The sequence below is a fragment of the Nerophis lumbriciformis genome, linkage group LG11, assembly GCF_033978685.3.
Source record: "Nerophis lumbriciformis linkage group LG11, RoL_Nlum_v2.1, whole genome shotgun sequence".
Taxonomy (NCBI): Eukaryota; Metazoa; Chordata; class Actinopteri; order Syngnathiformes; family Syngnathidae; genus Nerophis; species Nerophis lumbriciformis.
In genome coordinates, this window is record NC_084558.2 from 24093477 (window position 1) to 24114337 (window position 20861).

General features: G+C 41.2%; 1 protein-coding gene across 1 annotated transcript in view; it reads right to left on the reverse strand.

The window, feature by feature from the left end:
• myo15b (myosin XVB) overlaps nucleotides 1-20861 on the reverse strand; it is a 194484-nt gene that overhangs the window by 89318 nt on the left and 84305 nt on the right. Inside the window, exons 14-23 of the mRNA XM_072914051.1 lie at nucleotides 17091-17214; nucleotides 16907-17002; nucleotides 11774-11905; nucleotides 10941-11066; nucleotides 10784-10861; nucleotides 8217-8365; nucleotides 5451-5496; nucleotides 5249-5373; nucleotides 4592-4706; nucleotides 859-1034 (exon numbers count right to left, since the gene is read on the reverse strand). Of these exons, the coding sequence (XP_072770152.1) occupies nucleotides 859-1034; nucleotides 4592-4706; nucleotides 5249-5373; nucleotides 5451-5496; nucleotides 8217-8365; nucleotides 10784-10861; nucleotides 10941-11066; nucleotides 11774-11905; nucleotides 16907-17002; nucleotides 17091-17214 (1167 nt within the window). The remainder of the gene's footprint in view (nucleotides 1-858; nucleotides 1035-4591; nucleotides 4707-5248; nucleotides 5374-5450; nucleotides 5497-8216; nucleotides 8366-10783; nucleotides 10862-10940; nucleotides 11067-11773; nucleotides 11906-16906; nucleotides 17003-17090; nucleotides 17215-20861) is intronic.

Below are 20861 nucleotides of genomic sequence, written 5' to 3' on the forward strand. Positions count from 1 at the left end.
ATGAAAGGTTACTAACATACATTAATGGTCCTGAGATCTCTTCAATAACCTTTTTTATTGTTTCCATATAAATTTCATTACAATCGATTGAAGTCTTGGTTTTGCATTTTTTCACGATTTTAACTATTTCCTCCTGTGTCACTTTTGTGAGGAACATTGAGTTGGGATTTCTATCTATGGTGTCTTTGAAGTCCTCAGTTGAAACTGTGTCTGGAATTCTTTCCTCCAATTTTGGTCCAATATAAAGTAATTATTGAAGCTTTCAACAACTTATTTCATGTTATCTCAGGGCATTCAGTCGATCCCAACTGGACAGTTTGGTTTGTCTTAGAAGACAACTCGCCGCTCACTCGCAGACTTCATCAGTTCGTGCTCATAGACTTATATTGGTCAGATCTAGTCCAGCAGTCCCAAACATTTATACTCCAAAACCAGGAGGGTGTGCCTATTATAGTGAGGAAAAACAACTGTTTTAATGCAAACTAGCAATCTTAACTGTCAAAGCCAACGACAGTCGTCGAAGTGTAAATTCTCTTCGTTAGAACATTAAATATTTGCAAATTTAGGTAAAAATATGACTTCTAACTTGCACCAAGTTCTTTAAAAAAAAATCATGACAGATGTATATTGCATTTCATCCAATAAAAATAATTGTTCAATTAAAATCCATTAGGACCTGGCATTCATATCCATGATGAATGAAACTTCTGACAAATCAAATATCTTTATATGGCAGGAGACAAACTTTGTCCTTGAAGTGTAGGCTCTTTGACTGTTAGTTTTTCCTATGTTGTGCTTTGTTTTGGTACATACTGAGGTGAAAATAATATCATATAGGTAAGTGCAATATTTTGGCACCTTGCCTGGTGTCCTCGGATGTGGCTCTGGATGATGATTGCTTTCTGCTTGAAGAATTTAAAGTTTTTCCTGCACAGAAAACCTCTAATGTTTCGCTGGATGGTGACTGCAGCCCACGTCTGAGTGGTACTCCACTTCTCCTCCAGCTGCCGGTACAGGAGCTCCTTTAGAAAGACCTACAGCACATGTACACATAGAAAAATAGAAAACCATTACAGCTTAACAGTGATGGGTGGTAATGAGCTACAAGTAGCAACACTACGTAGATTAACAACATTTTCCAGTAGTGATTGGTGTAGCTTAGCTATTTTTAGACCCATGTAGTGACATAGCGTCCATAAAAGCTCCAAGCTACAAAAATAGAAAACGGACTGGATATCTATTCATCCATCCAGGGGGGAGAAAACTAAATTAAAAAAATACAGAGAAACTCAATGATGATTGGTTGGTTTAAATATATAGGTTGATTGGCAAGACTATATGGTCCCTAGTGTGTGAATGTGAGTGTGAATGTTGTCTGTCTATCTGTGTTGGCCCTGTGATGAGGTGGTGACTTGTCCAGAGTTTACGCCACCTTCCGCCCGAATGCTACTGAGATAGGCTCCAGCACCCCCCTAGACCCGGAAATGGACTAACGGTAAAAAATGGATGGATGGATGGTTTACATATGATGGCTAAGGTTAGGGAAAAACATTACAGAAGGCCAATCAGAGGCAAGATAGGTAAAAGTAAAGTTAAAGTACCACTGATAGTCAGACACACACTAGGTGTGGTGAAATTACCCTCTGCATTTGACCCATCCCCTTGTTCCGCCCCCTGGGAGGTGAGGGGAGCAGTGAGCAGCAGCGGTGACCGTGCTCGGGAATCATTTTGGTGATTTAACCCCCAATTCCAACCCTTGATGCTGAGTGCCAAGCAGGGAGGTAATGAGTCCCATTTTTATAGTCTTTTGTATGACTCGGCCGGGGTTTGAACTCACGATCTACCAATCTCAGGGCGGACACTCTAACCACAAGGCCACTGAGCAGGCTAGAGTGGGTGGTGACACTTTAAAACCAGGAAGCAAAATCTAAACACATTGCCCCCAGCGGTGGCAGAAACCACATGAGGCGAAGGTCTTGTTTAAACAACTTTGTTTCTTCCAGGGTGCATCGATAGGCCATTTACCAGTACTTTTATTTAATTGACATTATTTTAAACATTTTATAGACGTTCTGTTTAGTTCTGGCTCATTTGACAGTGCACAGCTGCGTGAGCAAACCACTCCAGGAGAAGGGAGGCGATGAGAAAGTGAATACCGATTATCCCATGCTGCTTAGTCAACACCGGTATAAAAGTCACATAGGATTCCAGTTCTGGCACATAAAGATGTTCACCTTTATTGGTTTGTGTTCATGAAAAAATTGAGTTTATTAATGTCTGTTACGTGAGACAAATGTTTTGCAGTTTTGTTTAACTGCCTTTTATTACATTTGTTTCCACTGTCTTTCTCCTTATTTTGTACATGGTTACATATCTTTGAAAGTTAAAAGCAATGTTAAAATGTTAACAAGCAAGGCAGAGGGCATGTATCCATTTTGTGTTTATGAACCATAAAACTGAGCGTTTTTTCTCTGACTATTTGGTGGAAAGTTGCACAGTAAGTAAAGATTTATATATATATTTAGTGTTGATGTAGCGAGCTACGTTTTCTAAGCAGCTTGCCCATAACTGGAACTGGGTGGGCTGTAAACTTTAGAGGAAATCTTCAGAATAAAAGAGCGGCTCACTATAGCTCCTAGTTTCTTACAGAGAGAGGTTAAAGTCCAAGACTGGAGAATGACGGCGTGTAAGAGTGCTTGTGTATGTACACCTGACTAAGCAATATGAGAAGATAAGGAAGTCATAACAGAGGCTTAGGATGGTATCATATGTTCACAATCACGGAAGATCGCACACAAAAAGATCGGTCTGGTCAATATTTAACGTAAGAGAATTAGATTACCTTTAGAGACCTAACATTTTAAATATTTCCTCTTCAGAAATAGCTTATTAGAGAGTCTGTATATTTTAAAATGTCCTTTCAGCATGTCCTATGCTTCTTTTGGAGCCTGACAGATGGCTAGCAAGTAAGAATGACATGTCCTTATGTAACAGGGTTAGTTATGTCTTGTAAGTATAAAGTGTTACATCATGTTTTATCATTGTTATGATTACACAAAATGTGTTTGTTACCTGATTTTCATTTGAGGTTTTGTCAATATGTGGAACCTATGTCTCACCGTGTCCCCCCTACTGCATTAATTATTGTGACACCTGCCTCTTTAATCTTTATTGCTTGTATTCTGACACGTGACTACTTCCCAGAAGTGAAAACCAGTGGTGGTCAACCAAGCCAAGATGGCTGTTGTACAGCAGGCAGCGCGTGATTTATCTGAGTACGCAAGAGGCATAAACAGTATATTCCTGCAAAAAGCAGATACGAGCAAAAAAATCTAACTACGCAATGAAATAGATCTTTATACTTTATCAACAAAAGATTTGTTGAGTATTACCAAGGGTCATACATTAATAGCGTTCCCAGAAATATGGAACTATTGTGCTCCAGACATCATTCAACAGATTCATTGGGTTCTCGTTGATTAATCATTTTAGTGTGATTAGTTTTTGATTTGGGCAGCACGGTGGAACAGGGGTTAGTGCATGTGCCTCACAATACGAAGATTCTGAGTAGTCCTGGGTTCGATCCTGCGCTCAGGATCTTTCTGTGTGGAGTTTGCATGTTCTCCCCGTGACTGCGTGGGTTCCCTCCGGGTACTCCGGCTTCCTCCCACCTCCAAAGACATGCACCTGGGGATAGGTTGATTGGCAACACTAAATTGGCCCTAGTGTGTGAATGTGAGTGTGAATGTTGTCTGTTTATCTGTGTTGGCCCTGCGATGAGGTGGCGACTTGTCCAGGGTGTACCCCGCCATCCCCCTGAATGCAGCTGAGATAGGCTCCAGCACCCCTCGCGACCCCAAAAGGGACAAGCGGTAGAAATGGATGGATGGATAGTTCTTGATTTACATCTATTCTACTTCCAGAGACTCCAGCATCCACGTGTGTGGCATGGAGTAGTAGGGTTTTTATAGTAAATCCAGGCAGTTTACAGGTTGGTGGTCAACCAGTAGCTGGTGTTTTCTCATGTATGGATACAGTATTAACCTACTCATTTTGGCCACAGTGATGCCTGATAGGATATTCCATGTGGTGAGGCTGAGGCGGGTTGTAGGCCAGTAGTTTAATGGTACCATTCCCTTTTGGGGGTCCTTCATGATTAGGGCTACGATATAAGCAGCTTGTTTATTTGCTTTGCCAGGTGATCATGGAGTGCAGTGCAGTAAGCTCGTCGACGTGAATCATGCCGGATCGTGTCAGTGGCCTGTGGACTAGTTGTTGAAAGCAAGAGTATAATGACTGTGAAGTCATTATTAGTCACACGTTTAAATCTATCTCAATTCCATCTACTAACTGTGCACCGGCTTCTACAAAACGACAATCAGGGAAGTGGGCTTGTTTTGAAAGGGGTGGAAACGGTGGGATATTTGCATATTTTCTAAACATTTAGCTTTAAATTTGGCGAGACATTTAGAAGCACGTCAGACAAGTACCAAACCTGTGCTTTCATTTATAAGCGACGAGCCATTTTTAGAGTCGGTACATAAGTAAATGGAATAAGTGGAGTGGATTGCAGTGAAGTGAGGTGTGGTACCTTTGTGAGTCCCAGCTGATATTGACCGTCTTCTGCACCAATCAATTCCAAAAGACTCAGTGCATGCTGTCGATCTGTCGCATTACTGGAGCGCTGGGTGGCGAACACCCCATACCTGCCAAACACGAGCAAAATCTATAGTGAAGTAACTTGCGATTATTTGTTGCACTTCAATACAAACACACAACAAAAAGGAGCTGTCAAAAGCCATTTTACTAACTGAGAACGGTCTAAGAACTTTCAAACTTGAACAAAGTTACATTAAATCCACTCAATTTGTTCCATAGTTTAATTCTACCTACAGAAAGGTACGTTTTTTAATTGCTGTGTATGTACACAAATGTCTGAAATGATTTTTTTTTTGAGAATGGATTTCTCATAACAAATGGCCGTATGTCATTGGGTAGCAGGTTGTTTACTCAGTATATGATTTTATCTGTAATAATTATTTACAAAATCTAATGGTGATTTTAGAAATAAAGGCTTTGTGTGTTCTTAATAACCAACAAACTGTCATTTACTTACTAAAGTACAATCAGTGAAGGAATGGTACTTTTCTCGTTTTTTACCCATACCTACACACAATAGTTCCGATATGAAAACAGTTGAGTGTATGGAGTGACCACTGTGATAACATCACAAGACTGTGGATTGTACCTCTCAACAAAGTAGGAGTACAAGAGGCGTATAGGATAACCCCCTTTCCGACTGTGGATGGCCTCCAACATGCCGGTATGCTTAAGTTGGGCTGACACATAGTCCACATCAAACATTGCCGGAAGCTGATCAAGGAAGGAACAATGCATCCAGGTTAGCAGACGTTCAGACAATATTATCAATCTTATAATCCAACCGTTACCTTAATACAGTTTGGCTTGAGACAATGGATGAACATTGTTCTGCAACTATAAGGGAAAAAAAAACATTATCAAGAAATGATGTAGTAATGACTGCAGTAATTGTTATTAGACTGTACAAGTAGTCTAAGTTATTGCCAGTCAATGTTTTTGTAAGAGGAAATCAACTTATTCCGCTATCACTACGCATACTATTTATACAAATGATATGGAAGTTCATTCTTGAACGCATGCAATTAATCACAAAATATATTGTTGTATAATCATCATGTATAAATGCAGATCAATTGGGGCCCTGAGCAGAATTTTATCTGGAGCCCCCAGATTATACTTTTGGGAAATTGTTGGGTTTTGCATGGTTGAATGAATGTATGGGACGGCGTGGCGCAGTGGAAGAATGGCCGTGCGCGACTCGAGGGTCCCTGGTTCAATCCCCACCTAGTACCAACCTCGTCATGTCCGTTGTGTCCTGAGCAAGACACTTCACCCTTGCTCCTGATGGGTGCTGGTTAGCGCCTTGCATGGCAGCTCCCTCCATCAGTGTGTGAATGTGTGTGTGAATGGGTAAATGTGGAAGTAGTGTCAAAGCGCTTTGAGTACCTTGAAGGTAGAAAAGCGCTATACAAGTACAACCCATTTATTTATGTATGTGTATGCTTGCTTTAGTACTATTATCTTGTGTTTATCGTATAGCGTTGTTGTTGTTTGTTGTTGTTGTGCTTGCTACCATGTTTCATCATTCCATGTATATACTGTCCTCTGCAGGCACGTGAACACATAGGGCCCTATGGGTGCTTGAGCCCCTGCCCTTTTTTGCCTCTCTTAAAAAGTGCCCTCTGCCTGTGTGTGTGTGGTTTTTTTTTCTTTAAACAACATTAATAAATTCCTGTCAGGGATGTAAAAAAAACAAAAAAAACAGCGGTACAAAAACTCCACGTTTTCTTGTAATACCGGGTTGTTTGAGCCTGCCGCTTCCGCCAGAGAGAGAGAGAGAGGGCGAGTGAGTGAGTAAGTGAGAGGAGAGAGAGCCAACTGCGCCCCTGAGGAGACGTGACAGTGGAGCAACTTGAACCTGTGAGTTATGGTCTAGTCGCCGTCCACTTATTCAGCATCTAATATGGGTAATATTTCAGAAAAACGCTGTATTACTCTATTATTCAATGTGTCAGCTTCTGTTTTTGCCGGACGTCGGAGCACGGCGCATCAATTGAGCACGGCACATCAATTCCGCACAGAGCAGAGCGGATCGTGCGGGACAGTAAGTAGTTAACAAAATACAAAATAAAACACCGGGTTAATTTTCAAAATAAAAGGTACTGTGTTTATGGCGGATCACATTTCTCTCACAGTAGAGGTTTTGATATACATTTTATTGTGACTTTGCTATTACTGTGTGGGTTAACAAAATAATAATAATAATAATGATAATTATAACAATAATAATAATAATAATAATGATAATGATAATAATAATAATTATTATTATTATTAATAATAATAATAATAATTTTAGCATTCTGGGGATATAAGATGTAGGTTATCTGTTAGGAATATTACCATCTGTATTTAAACGTGATTCATGTTGATTATGCCTGCAGCACAATGCCAAAAAAAGAAAGGATACAGAAAAGGAAGGAGAAGGAGCGCCAGGAAGCAGCTAAGGGTAGCAGACCTCTTAATGCATGGCTAAAACCAAGTACTAGCACCAGAATTCAAGAAAGACCACAGACCTCAGAAAGTGTCACACCTGAGATGTTGCACTGTTCAATGTTCAATATTAAAGTGCTTATCTTTAACAATAAATAGCCTAATAATAAACCAGTGTTTTGTTGCTTTTCATGTCTTCCAAGCCTAAGATAATGTGAATTAACTCATTATGACAATAATTTGTTGACACAAAAGAAATGGCAATCACTTTTACCTACAAAGGACACACAGCTAAGTAGTTAGCTTCCTATAAGCAAATTTAGTTTTACATTAATTTCCATATTGTGTAAAGGACCAAAAAAAAAAAATTCCTGCCCTTTTCTGACTTTGAGCCCCTGCCCCTCTATAATCATGTGCACGTCCCTGGTCCTCTGGACCCCCTGTCAAAAGCTTCTTCGAGCTTATTTGGGGGACCCTTTCATGTACCAACATCTTTAAATGATGATATTCACTACTATTGTAATTGTTATATGGTATTGTGAATAAACTAAACTGAAACTGAAATCAAACTTGATATTTTAATTTGATGCATGTTTTGTACTTAGACAAATTAATGGGAGAGACATTGTTCAATAAAGTATTCTCTTAATGCAAAATAAGTTACACATTTTTAAAACATAAACTTGTGGACCTCCCAGGACCAACTACAACAGGGGATCGAACCCAGTACGTCTGCTTGACAAGACCAGCACTAATGTGTGCGCCACAGAGAACAAAAGGAGAATTTTAGGAAATTTGCCATAATATTGTTATCAGTGACACAGCAGCATGAGGCTAGAAATCTGTTTGCTGTAACATGTAAAATAAAGTGCCTTGTCATTCATTTATTCGACATATTACATGCGCGTCATCATACAAAACACGGGGCCCTACACACAGTGCATGGACTGTGTATAGGAAGGGGTCTGATGACACCGGTAACTCAAGTGATACTACATGCAATCAAGCAACCTAGCAAAAACTGATACTGGACCTGTTTAGGGTCTCAACCCTTAGATTGCCCAAAGCCTGTGAAGGAGACTTTACAGCAAAGGTGATGACTGCAATGTGAAAGATGATACCTTTCCAAGCGCTTGGTAAGCTCAGTCAGGGAGTGTAGAAAATGTGATGCAGCAGTCGAGGGTTGCTGGCGAAGACCCTTTCTTCTGCATTCCAACTCACTTTGTTGATCGTACCTGGTCTTCACCTTTCCAAACAGCTCTGACACCAGCTGACAAGGAGCAACGTATGAAGGATGGAAAAAAATTGTCAATAGTATTAATTATACTAGTCTACTGGGTTGAATTATTATTGGTATATGATCAGAAAATCAGTATTATGGTAATACATTCTTTCAAGACTTTTGAATATGTTCATCTACAAACTTTCAGAGGGTTTCTAATTTAAAATGAATAGCTAAATAGTCCCAGTGGGGAAATGTGCGAAAGGCAGGTCTTGGTTCTTCTAATACTTCTAAGTACATATTGACAATTTGGGCACAATTTAAAAGTTTTTACAAAGAGAATCCCACGCATATTCACAATTTAGAATAAGTGTCATCACAAATGCACCGATTTTAGGTCAGATGCTTTCTTTAAAGGATATTCAGAATTTAGTTTTCACCTGTCTCCAGGTGTTCTCTTCCTCCACACCCCACACTACCTCTTAGCAAAGGCAAGTAGCATGGGGGCTAATTTATTTATTTGGTCTTCTACCCATATTACACTGCACATTTACAACTACAATATGCAACTTCTCACCTTAAAGTAATTTCATGAGTAGATTTTTGTACTAATAATAAACATTTTACTAGTCCTCGGTTGATTGCCATACGCATTGATTACTAAGTAAGTAAGTAATTTATTTATAAAGCACTTTTCACAGATAAAATCACATAGCGCTGTACAAAACATAGGTGAAGTAAAACAACAATTCAATTTAAAACAACAGGGGCAACATCATGAAAAGGATACAAAGTGGATTAAAAATAATAGAAAAGGTGCCTTAACTAAAAGCTTTTCTAAAAAGACAAGTTTTCAAATGTTTCTTAAAAGTTTCAACACAGTCAAGATCATGGAGGGACTGGTGCAAATTGTTCCAGAGTCTGGGAGCTATAGCCTGGAATGCCAGGTCTCCGCGGGTTTTAAAACGAGTTTTTGGGATCTTTAGAAGACCCTGGCCTGAAGACCGGAGGCTGCGCCCTGAGGATTAGGGGCATAGCAAGTCAGTGATGTACTGAGGGGCCCCACCATGCAACGCACGGAATGTCAGGACTAAAATCTTAAACTCAATGCGGAATTTAACTGGAAGCCAATGAAGACATTAATAGTAAAATGTGTAAAAGATAGTAGTGTACTTTGTGGTGGTCAAGTGCTTAGTATGTCAGACGGAAGACCCTAGGTTGGAGATTCACGCATTAAGTGAGATTTTTATTCTTTTAATACTTTTTTAAATACTATTAAATACGTATGATGTCATGGGTTTTACACATGTACAAACACAAAATAATTCCCTGCCCATTGCTTTGCCAACCACTCCAGCACCGCGCCCGTATGCGCCGCATATAGTGCATACCCACTTCTTGCACCACTGTCCACATGTCCCTGGTTTACACTGTTATAAAGCTGTACAGCATGGGTGTCAAACTCTGGCCCGTGGGCCAAATTTGGCCCGCCGTGTAATTCCACTTGGCCTTTGAGGTGATATCAAATTAACACTAAAGCTGGCCCGGCGATTATATTCAGCGGCGGTGCCGCGGTAACACCGCTAATTCTCATACTTGCCAACCCTCCCGGGAGAGTACCAGATTTCAGTGCCCGTCCCGAAAATCGTCAAATTCGCTTTTCATCCAGTCCAACGTGTGCTGGCCCAGTCACATAATATGTGCGGCTTCTGCACGCACAGACAAGTGAATGCAAAGCATACTTGATCAATGGCGATACAAGTTACACTGAGGGTTGCCGTATAAACAACTTTAAGTTTTGTTAGAAATATACGCCACACTGTGAACCCACACCAAACAAGAATGACAAACACATTTCGGGTGGACTACGAGATATAATGACTGATGAACACCTTGGTTGGATAATGAAGGTTGCCTCAGCTCAAAGCCTGAGCCCCGACATTAATGAACTAGCATCCAAGAAAAGATGCCAGGTATCTGGCTTGGGCATATCAGATTAGATCAGTGTGTTGCAAACTGAGCAGTTTAAAGTCCTGAATGGTTGGTTTATTCATTGTTATTTTATTTTCATATTTATTAGCCTGTGGAAAAAGTTAATGTTGATATTTACCTCAGAAGGCTGCAAATAGAAAAGAGGCATTCAATTTGTATTTAAATTGTATTTGATATGCCATTGATATTTTTTAATTATTATTATTATTATTTGAAACTCGATTTTGCATGTCACTATAAAGTTATATAAGCCTTGCTTGTTCAATATTCAATGCAAAACGTGTTTGGGTCCCTATTAAAAGGTTAATTTGTTCAACATTGGCCCGCGGCTTTGTTCAGTTTTAAATTTTGGCCCATTCTGTATTTGAGTTTGATATCCCTGCTGTACAGGTACACTGGCTACATTGTGTCTAAGGGTAATTTCGTCAGTTGGTTGTCAATAAACATGTACGTAACATAATCCAGTTGATTCACCTTTAACCGACTACTGGCGAAAAGTTCCACCACTTCCGTCTTGAATTGGTCGTGGTTTTTATTAAGAAAATTGTGGACCTGAGGAAAAAAAAAATTAGTATTATTTTAGAAAACTAAAATAAACACATTAGTTTGGTACTAATTGACAGAGCTGTACCTGATATGTGACAGTTGCAGCATAGTGAAATATGGTAAATGTTGGCTCAGGCTTTTTGGGCTTGGCATAGTAAGGACTGTTACCATGGTGGTAGTGGCACTTTTGGAGAAAGGTGTGATCAGTTGCCTATCAAGGAAAAATAAGATTCAGGTTACACAAAATCTATTAAAACTTGCACATTTGAAAAGCAAATGCTTCCAAGAACTTCTAGTATACATGCTAGTATATACTATCACTTCAGCAAGAGCATGATGGAACTACACAAGCTACAAGTAGGCCGTTACTACTGTATGCGTTTGACTATCCATTAGAATAATATTTGCTTCACCCATGTGATTATGCATGTGTACTGGATAGATGTGACAACAAATTAACCAATAATTATATATAACTATAAGGGTTGTACCAAAACACTAGTGACACAAGTTGTCACATACTACAGGATGAGCTGGACAGATAACACAGTACTAAGAATGCCAGCAGGTTCCAGTCTTGCAAATGTCATGGGGTTGTAGCACTATGGATTTAGAGGAATATGGTTGCCTCACCACTATCGTAAACTAGTGACACTGCCAAATTAACATCTGTGACAAACAAACTATGCTGTGTCACATGGACTGTCTCGCTAGTTTGACATGAGATTAGAGAAGAAATGATCCAAAGCAGTGATTCTAAACGAAGTGGTGACCCAAGCTAAGGAAGTTTTTTTTGTTTTCTTTGTCAGTTATCTTATATTCAGTGAAAAAAACAACAACAGGCAAAGACCCACCCACAACGGATGGGTTTGGATCCACCAGTTGAGAATCACTGCTTTAGGTTGTGTAATAATTTACTTGGGGGAGGCAGGTCTGGTCATCAAGTATGCGGAAGATGCCGTATGGTCTTGAGGAGATTAACTCCAGGCAGGGGTTAAAGTCCTTTAATAACACTGGGCACAACTGGATCTGTTCTGTAGTGTACTCCTCCTGAAGGAGTCACAGAGAATGAATGATCACTCATACAATATTCATCAATAGTAGTGTGGTGAAAATGAAGGTAATTGATCTGTAAATGTAAGGAGGGACAGTGGGCCAAAACCAAAGTCCAGATCTTGTGACTGTTATTGTTCACTTGTCATATGTACAAAGAGCCACTTCTGACTCTCATATGCTGGAATAAAAACTAACTGCTAAGAAATTAAATTAAAGAATATATATATATATATATATATATATATATATATATATATATATATATATATATATATATATATATATATATATATATATATATATATATATATATGTATGTGTGGGGAAAAAATCACAAGACTATTTCATCTCTACAGGCCTGTTTCATGAGGGGGGGTTCCCTCAATCATCAGGAGGTTTTAATGGGAGCATTCACATACCATGGTTTATATAGGGCACAGAGTGGGTGGGTACAGGCTGGCGTAGGGGCGTGGTGATTGGCTCATGTGTTACCTAGGAGGTGTTTCCGTCTGTGGCGGCATGCTGTTACAATTTCGCTGCGCTTGTTGAGGGATGACAGGTTTGGACGGTAAATAATAAACAGTTTCTCTTTCAAGCATAGGTTGCATCTTTTATTACCACTATTGTAAGGTGTGCTGGATGCAAGAATTTGCCATGTTATTGAATATTCAACATTATTGTCTTTGAGGTCCCAAATGTGTTTGCTGAGTTCTGTGGTATTCCGCAGGTTTTGGTTCCTGAAAGAAGCCTTGTGATTGTTCCATCTGGTTTTGAATTCTCCCTCGGTTAATCCTACATATGTGTCGGATGTGTTAATGTCCTTGCGTATTACCTTAGATTGGTAGACAACTGATGTTTGTAAGCACCCCCCGTTGAGAGGGCAATCAGGTTTCTTTCGACAGTTACAGCCTTTGTTGGTTTTGGAGTCGCTCTGTCCGTGGGGCCGACGGCTCATTTGCAATTGTTTTGTTGTGGTTTGAGATGATTTGTCGTATATTGTTCATACAGCTGTAGCTCAATTTAATGTTGTTCTTGTTGAATACTTTTCTTAAGGTGTTGTCTTTGGGAAAGTGTTTGTCAATCAGATTGAGGAATTTGTGTCCAATGTTAGTTGAGACGTTTTTGCTGTATGGGGGGTTGTACCAGATGATGTCGTTTCGTTTTCTGTTCTTTTTTGGCTGGTTTCCTGGCGTGGGTTCATAGGTGAGGGTGAAATTGTATCCGCTTTCATCAAGGGCTTTTTGGTACGGGGGGGTTGCTTGGTCAAATTCAGCTTTGCTAGATGACAGCATCGATAGCCTTTTATTAATTCCGGTAGGTATTCTTTTCGTGGTGGTGGGTGGGTGGTTGCTGTCATGGTGCATGTATTGGAGTGTTGTGTTGGGTTTCGTGAATGGTTGGTAGCTGTTATTTCTCAGGTTGAAAGTGACGTCAAGGAAGTTGACGGTTTGCTTGTTGGCTTCAATCGTGATCCGTAGGCCGTTCTCTTTGAAAATTTGGCATATGCGCTTCTTGGTATTCTCGCTGCTCCTTGGCGAGGCGCGACACACTGCCAGTCCGTCATCACGGTAAATACCAAGGTTCAGATTGAGGCTAGCGAGCTGGGAGAGGAGGAAACTCCCAACGAGTTCACACGTTTCTGCTCCGTCAAAACTTCCCATAGTGACGTCAAATGTTGCATTGTTCTTTTTTTGCCATGGTGTACTGTTGTGGATGAGAATGGAGTTTTTTGCGTGGATGATGATGTTTCTTTCGTTGCCTGTGATTGAGTCGTAGTCTGAGGCGAAGTCTAGTGCTTGAGTCAGTAGGTCTTGCGTGATGGAAGGGTAAAATTCTTCGATATCAAAGGAGATAAAGTTGTGCTGTTGTTTGTCTTGGATGTTGTTGAACCATTTGATTACTGCTGCTGTATTTCTCCATTGGTTGAGTGGTGTTTTGTCCTTGATTTTTGTGTTGACTCTGTCCAGGATTATTTTGCTGATTTTTCCTATTTCAGATTTAGTTGGGTTTATTAGTCGGCATGTTGGGTTATATATATATATTTAAGGCTATACCATACACGGTGTTGACAGTGCACTGCTTCCCCTTCCTGAGGCGGCGGATGGTGGTCCAGAATCGCTTCGAAGCTGTCCGGAAGTCGTTTTCCGTTGCTTTCCCGAACCCCTCTCGTGTCCGAGTTTTTGCCTCCGCGACCGCTGAAGCCGCACACCGCTTGGCCTATCGGTACCTGTCCGCTGCCTCTGGAGTCCTATGAGCCAAAATAAACCGAAAGGACTCTTTCTTCAGCTTGACGGCATCCCTCACCGCTGGACACCAGCGGGTTATAGGATTACCGCCACGACAGGCACCAACTACCATGCGGCCACAGCTCCAATCAAGCCGCATCGACAATAGAGGTGCGGAACATGGTCAACTCCGACTCAGTGTCCAGCACCTCCCTCGTGACATGTTCAACGTTCTTCCGGAGGTGGGAATTGAAACTCTCTCTGACAGGAGACTCTGCTAGACGTTCCCAGTAGACCCTCACAATGCGTTTGGGCCTGCCAGGTCCGTCCGGCATCCTCCCCCACCATTGCAGCCAACTCACCACTAGGTGGGGATCGGTAGAAAGCTCCGCCCCTCTCTTCACCCGAGTGTCCAAAACATGAGGCCGCAAATCCGATGACACAACTACAAAGTCGATCATAGAACTGCGGCCTAGGGTGTCTTGGTGCCAAGTACACATATGGACACCCTTATGTTTGAACATGGTGTTTGTTGGGGAAATCTGTGACGAGCACAAAAGTCCAATAACAAAACACCACTCGGGTTCAGATCCGGGCGGCCATTCTTCCCAATCACGCCTCTCCAGGTTTCACTGTCGTTGCCAACATGAGCGTTGAAGTCCCCCAGTAGGACAAGGGAATCACCTGGGGGAGCACTTTCCAGTACTCCCTCGAGTGTATCCAAAAAGGGCGGGTACTCTGAACTGTTGCTTGGTGCGTAAGCACAAACAACAGTCAGGACCGGTCCCCCCCACCCGAAGGCGGAGGAAAGCTACTCTCTCCTCCACTGGGTTGAACTCCAACATGCAGGCTTTGAGCCGGGGGGGCAACAACAATTGCTACCCCAGCCCGTCGCCTCTCACTGCGTGCAACGCCAGTGTGTAAGAGAATCCAGCCCCTCTCGAGAGAACTGGTTCCAGAGCCCTTGCTGTGCATCGAAGTGAGACCGACTATATCTAGCCGGAACTTCTCCACCTCGCGCACTAGCTCAGGCTCCTTCCCCCCCAGCGAGGTGACATTCCACGTCTCAAGAGCTAGCTTATGTAGCCGAGGATCGGACCACCAAGTGCCCTGCCTTCGGCTGCCGCACAGCTCACAGCACACCCGACCTCTATGGCCCCTCCCATGAGTGGTGAGCCCATTGGAGGTGGGGCCTACATTGTCTCTTCGGGCTGTGCCCGGCCGGGCCCCATGGGGACAGACCCGGCCACCAGGCGCTCGCCATCGTGCCCCAACTCCGGGCCTGGCACCAGAGGGGGGCCCCGGTGACCCGCGTCCGGGCGAGGGAAATCTGAGTCTCGGTTGTTGTATTTCCATAGAAGTCTTCGAGCTGCTCTTTGTCTGATCCCTCACCTAGGACTTGTTTGTCTTGGGAGACCCTACCAGGGGGCATAGAAGCCTCCGGACAACATAGCTCCTAGAATCATTGGGACACGCAAACTCCTCTACCACGATAAGGTGGCAGCTCAGAGAGGAGGTTATTTTTTTCATTATTTGTCTTTTGTTATTTAATTAAACCCTTATTTTTGGTGAAATATACATTGTATTGGTATTAATTTCTGTGTTAATCCGTCTGACCGAAGCCTTTATCTTTCGAAAGCTTGATCAGTTCCATTATTTGATAGCCTGTTCGGCATTTTGTATGTGCAGATGTATGTCCAAATTATGAAGATCTTTGTGATGAGCACATGTTTTTACATGTCATTTGACAAAGGTTAGTCTTCTTAAATTGCAAGTACTTTAGTGTATATTAGGGATGAGGGGGCATGCATGCTAAAAAATTAAATAAAGTGTAAGATTACAAATTAAATATTAATATTTGAATGGGCCCTAGAAGGTTAGGCCTGAAGGTCCTTAGTCATAGTTTAAATCGGAACTGTACTTGTACCGATTAGAACTATGGCCTAGGACAACCATGATACTAATTAGGGATGAAAAGGTATATATGTTCTGTTCGCCCTTCATGAGACAATGTTTTTTATTTTCCGCTTCTTTTTTTTTGTTCCCTTACTGTACCGAGATATGTACCGAACCACGAGGAGACTTTACCGTTGAATCCCAAATCTGCTCCTAATAGTTTAATTTAATTTTATGGCATTTATTTTAACTGATACTCTTAAAATCATTTGTTATATTTATTTGCAACCCAAAATAACAACTGAAATAAGCAAAATAAATATACCGTAGTGAGTAATGAGTTGAAAAGTTCAAATAATATAGCTCAAAATAGGTGTCACTACTTATTAAGAAAGTCCAAATATCAAAAATAAAGTACATGTAGCAAACACATGTTATTCAAAATGGGGGTTGGATATTTTTGAGAGCAATAGTGTATATTTGCAGGTCCGGTCAGAAGTTTACATACACTTATTTATAAGTGTACTCAACTTAGCTAAAACCAACATTATAATGTAGGTTGAGTTTGGTTCATTTATTAGATAAAAGATATAAATTATAGATACAATAAATCATGAATTAAATAATAAATAAATATACAAAATAAGTAAATAAGTGTATAAAATAGAAATGTAACATTAGTAAGAAAGCCAAAAAAATCATGTTCAATTCAAGAAAATTTGAAAACTAACACATTCAAATTATTTTGTAACAAAGGCTATCAGCTCCTCTGCACAGCTTGACAATATATTATAATTTCTTTAAGATATACACACCGTGCACATTTTGGATGGATCATGCATCAACACTTAAATTGTGTTCTTTTCTTACTCACCTGCTCTTGAGTGATCACAGTGTGGCTGAAAAAATGCTGCAGCTGTTCATTGGCAAAGTTGATACACAACTGTTCAAAACTGTTGATTCCAAGGTCCTGCAAAAAAAAAGATGTGTTAACGAATCATATTTTTACATGCCATTTTGATTCATACATCCTAAAGCGCACTACTGTACATATTTACTTCAAATCCGTAGATGTCTACTATGCCCACGGTGTTGTCCATTTCTGTGGGATTCAGCCAGTTATTGATCTGGTCTAACAACCAGTCAAATAACACTGAGTACAAGGCTTTGGCAATGGAATCTCTGTAAGAGAGGAAAAACATATTGTAGCGTCTCGGAAGAGTTGGTGCTGCAAAAGGTTCTGGGTATTTGTTCTGTTGTGTTTATGTTTGGGGCGGCATGGCGTAGTGGGTAGAGTGGCAGTGCCAGAAACCTGAGGGTTGCAGGTTTGCTCCCCGCCTCTTACCATCCAAATCGCTGCCGTTGTGTCCTTGGGTAAGACACCACCCCTGGTGAATGAATGATAGGTGGTGGTCGGAGGGGCCATAGGCGCAAACTGGCAGCCACGCTTCTGTCAGTCTACCCCAGAATGGCTGTGGCTACGAAAGTAGCTTACCACCATCAGGTGTGAATGAATGATGGGTTCTCACTTCTCTGTGAAGCGCTATGTAAATCTAATCCATTATTATTATTATGTTGTGTTGCAGTGCGGATGTTCTCCTGAAATGTGTTTGTCATTGTTGTTTGGTGTGGTTTCACAGTGTGGCGCACGTTTGTCACAGTGTTAAAGTTGTTTATACAGCCACCCTTAGTGTGACATGTATGGCTGTTGACCAAGTATGCGTTGCATTAACTTGAGTGTGTGTACGTAAAATGAACGTGATCATTAAACTTGTTTTTGATCATACGGAGTGTCAGCATTTCTTGACATCTTTAAGTAAAGACCATTGTTAACCCATCCAACGCTACAATATTTTTGACCTGCATGGTGATTCACAGATTTGATGAGTGTACTGTGAGTAGCGTGGACTCCAGGCAGAATGTCTGTAGTCATCAGAGCTTCCATAGTCGTGTGCACTGGCGCTTTGTCGTTTCCTGAAATGTCCATCAAACCCCACAATCCTTGCACATTGTTTGCATATGCTAGCCCCTGGGATCAAATTACCAAGGATGCTGAATGTCTCCTATCTTGGGGAGTTGCAAGGAAGAAGTGATAAACAAGACAATGGTGGCCATGTTGGGGGTCAGTGTTTTGGTCAGCAGGGCCCTAAAAATGCAAGCTGACTGACATTGTGTAAGAGAGACAGGACACATCTGCTTCCTAATCGATATAATGTCATACAGGGGTTTGCAGTAGACAATAGGTTGATGACATCACATAGAAGTATACAACTGGTGTGTGGGTGAACTGCAGTGCTGTTCTGATATTTGCTAAGCAGTGAATAAAGTTATCTTTCTTCAATAAGCTTGTATCAGTGGGTTGTTCTACATTATCACAACACCACCCTCTTCCAGCCCAGAAGAAGGAAGGCCCAATAAATAATAATAATAATAATAATGGACTAGATTTTATTTCGCGCTTTTCTATTGTTAGATACTCAAAGCGCTCACAGAGAAGTGGGAACCCATCATTCATTCACACCTAGTGGTGGTAAGCTACATTTGTAGCCACAGCTGCCCTGGGGTAGACTGACGGAAGCGAGGCTGCCAGTTTGCGCCTACGGCCCCTCCAATCACCACCTATCATTCATTCATCATTCATTCACCAGTGTGAGCGGCACCGAGGGCAAAGGTGAAGTGTCCTGCCCAAGGACACAACGGCAGCGATTTGGATGTCAAGAGGCGGACCCTCAGGTTTCTGGCACGGCCGCTCTACCCACTACGCCATACCGCCCCATCCATTTTGAGTCTCTGTCTTCATCAATATGCAAAATATATGCTGATCATCAAAACGCCCACAATACTGGAGGAGAAAATGCATATATAATTATTTAGCACGCACATTGTGATTTATCAACACTCATCACCGTTTTGTGAGCACTATTTTGCGTTTTATTTAGCACGGGTGAGAAGGACGTGCAAACTGACAGTTACACACACGGCTGCAGGATCAATGCTCGCGCTGCACAGACAGACGATGGACAGACGAGAATCTTCCGTCCTATGTGTCTTTGTCAATGTTTTGGACGATCAGAAATAAAAAATATTAGACATATGTTCTATTCAGCAACATTATTTTATAAATATAGAGCTGCGAGAGAATTTAAGGCATGGGTGTCAAATTTGGCCCGCCGTTTAATTTCACTTGGCCCTTGAGGCGATATCAAATTAACACTAGAGCTGGCCCGCCGATTATATTCAGCGGCGGTGCCGTGGTAACACCGCATTCACCGCTAATTCTCATATTTGCCAACCCTCCCGGGAGACTCTCAAATTTCAGTGCCCCTCCCAAAAATCATCACGTCCGCTTTTCACCCAGTCCAGCGAATGCTGGCCCAGTCACATAATATCTGCGGCTTCAGTACGCACACACACGTGAATGCAACGCATACTTAGCCAACAGCGAAACAGGTTACACTGACGGTGCTCGTATAAATAACTTTAACACTGTTAGAAATATACGCCACACTGTGAATCCACACCAAACAAGAATGACAAACACATTTCGGGAGAACATCTGCACCGTAACACAACATAAACACAACAAAACAAATACCCAGAATCCCATGCAGCCTTAACTCTTCCGCAATATACACCCCCGCTACCTCCAAACACATCAGATTAGATCAGTGTGTTGCAAACTGAGCAGTTTAAAGTCCTGAATGGTTGGTTTATTCATTGTTATTTTATTTTCTAATTTATTAGCCTGGGGAAAAAGTTAATGTTGATATTTACCCTAGAAGGCTGCAAATACAAAAGAGACATTACATTTTTATTTGAATTGTATTTGATATGCCATTGATATTTTTTAATTATTATTATTATTATTTGAAACTCGATTTTGCATGTCACTATAAAGTTATATAAGCCTTGCTTGTTCAATATTCAATGCAAAACTTGTTTGGGTCCCTATCAAAAGGTTAATTTGTTCAACCTTGGCCCGCGGCTTTGTTGAGTTTTAAATTTTGGCCCATTCTGTATTTCAGTTTGACACCCCTGATTTAAGGACTCATTAAAACAAATTAAATTGATGCGTTTTTGTGTCCTTTAATATCTTTTAATGACTTTTTTTTTTTTTACAGAGAATATGTATCATTAAATAGGCTCCAGTCACCCGCGCAACCCTGAGAGGGACAAGTGGTAGAAAATGGACGGATGGAAATCTCGGACGAGGAAAACTTCTCTATACCTTTTTGCATCTTGAGCCCGAGTAAGTGCAGCCTCCCTCCAATGAGCACACCTTTGGCTTCTAAAAATGCCCATAAAAAGTAGTACACGTCTCATGCATGTCTGAAAAAATACCAAATACCACAAGTATCATGATAACATGAATGTACAGCAAACGAGAGTGTCTCCTTGGTCATGCCCCGTATAGTACTCGCAAAATCTTAATTTAAATAAGGCAGGCGGCACCAATTTGCAAACCGGCCGACCCAACATCGATTCACCATAAGACACAAACAGGTTGTCAGCTGTATAATGGGACTATGAATGGGCTACAACTGCCTTCAAGGCCCTTACAGGACAGAGTGGAGTACTTTCGCATAATCAGAATGGGTGGATAAAACAATTTCATCACTGGAGTCTCGGCACAAAGTTTCAAGGCAATTCTCTGGGCTGAAATGCAGTTGTTGGCAGAAGAAACACAGTTTTGTCCTCATCCCCAAACTGAAGTCATCCCGCACTAACAAACTGACCAGTCAGCTTGCTCACTATCTTTGGTTTAAATGTGACTTAGATATTGGGTTTCACTATGTAAAAGCGCTTTGAGTCACTAGAAAAAAGCGCTA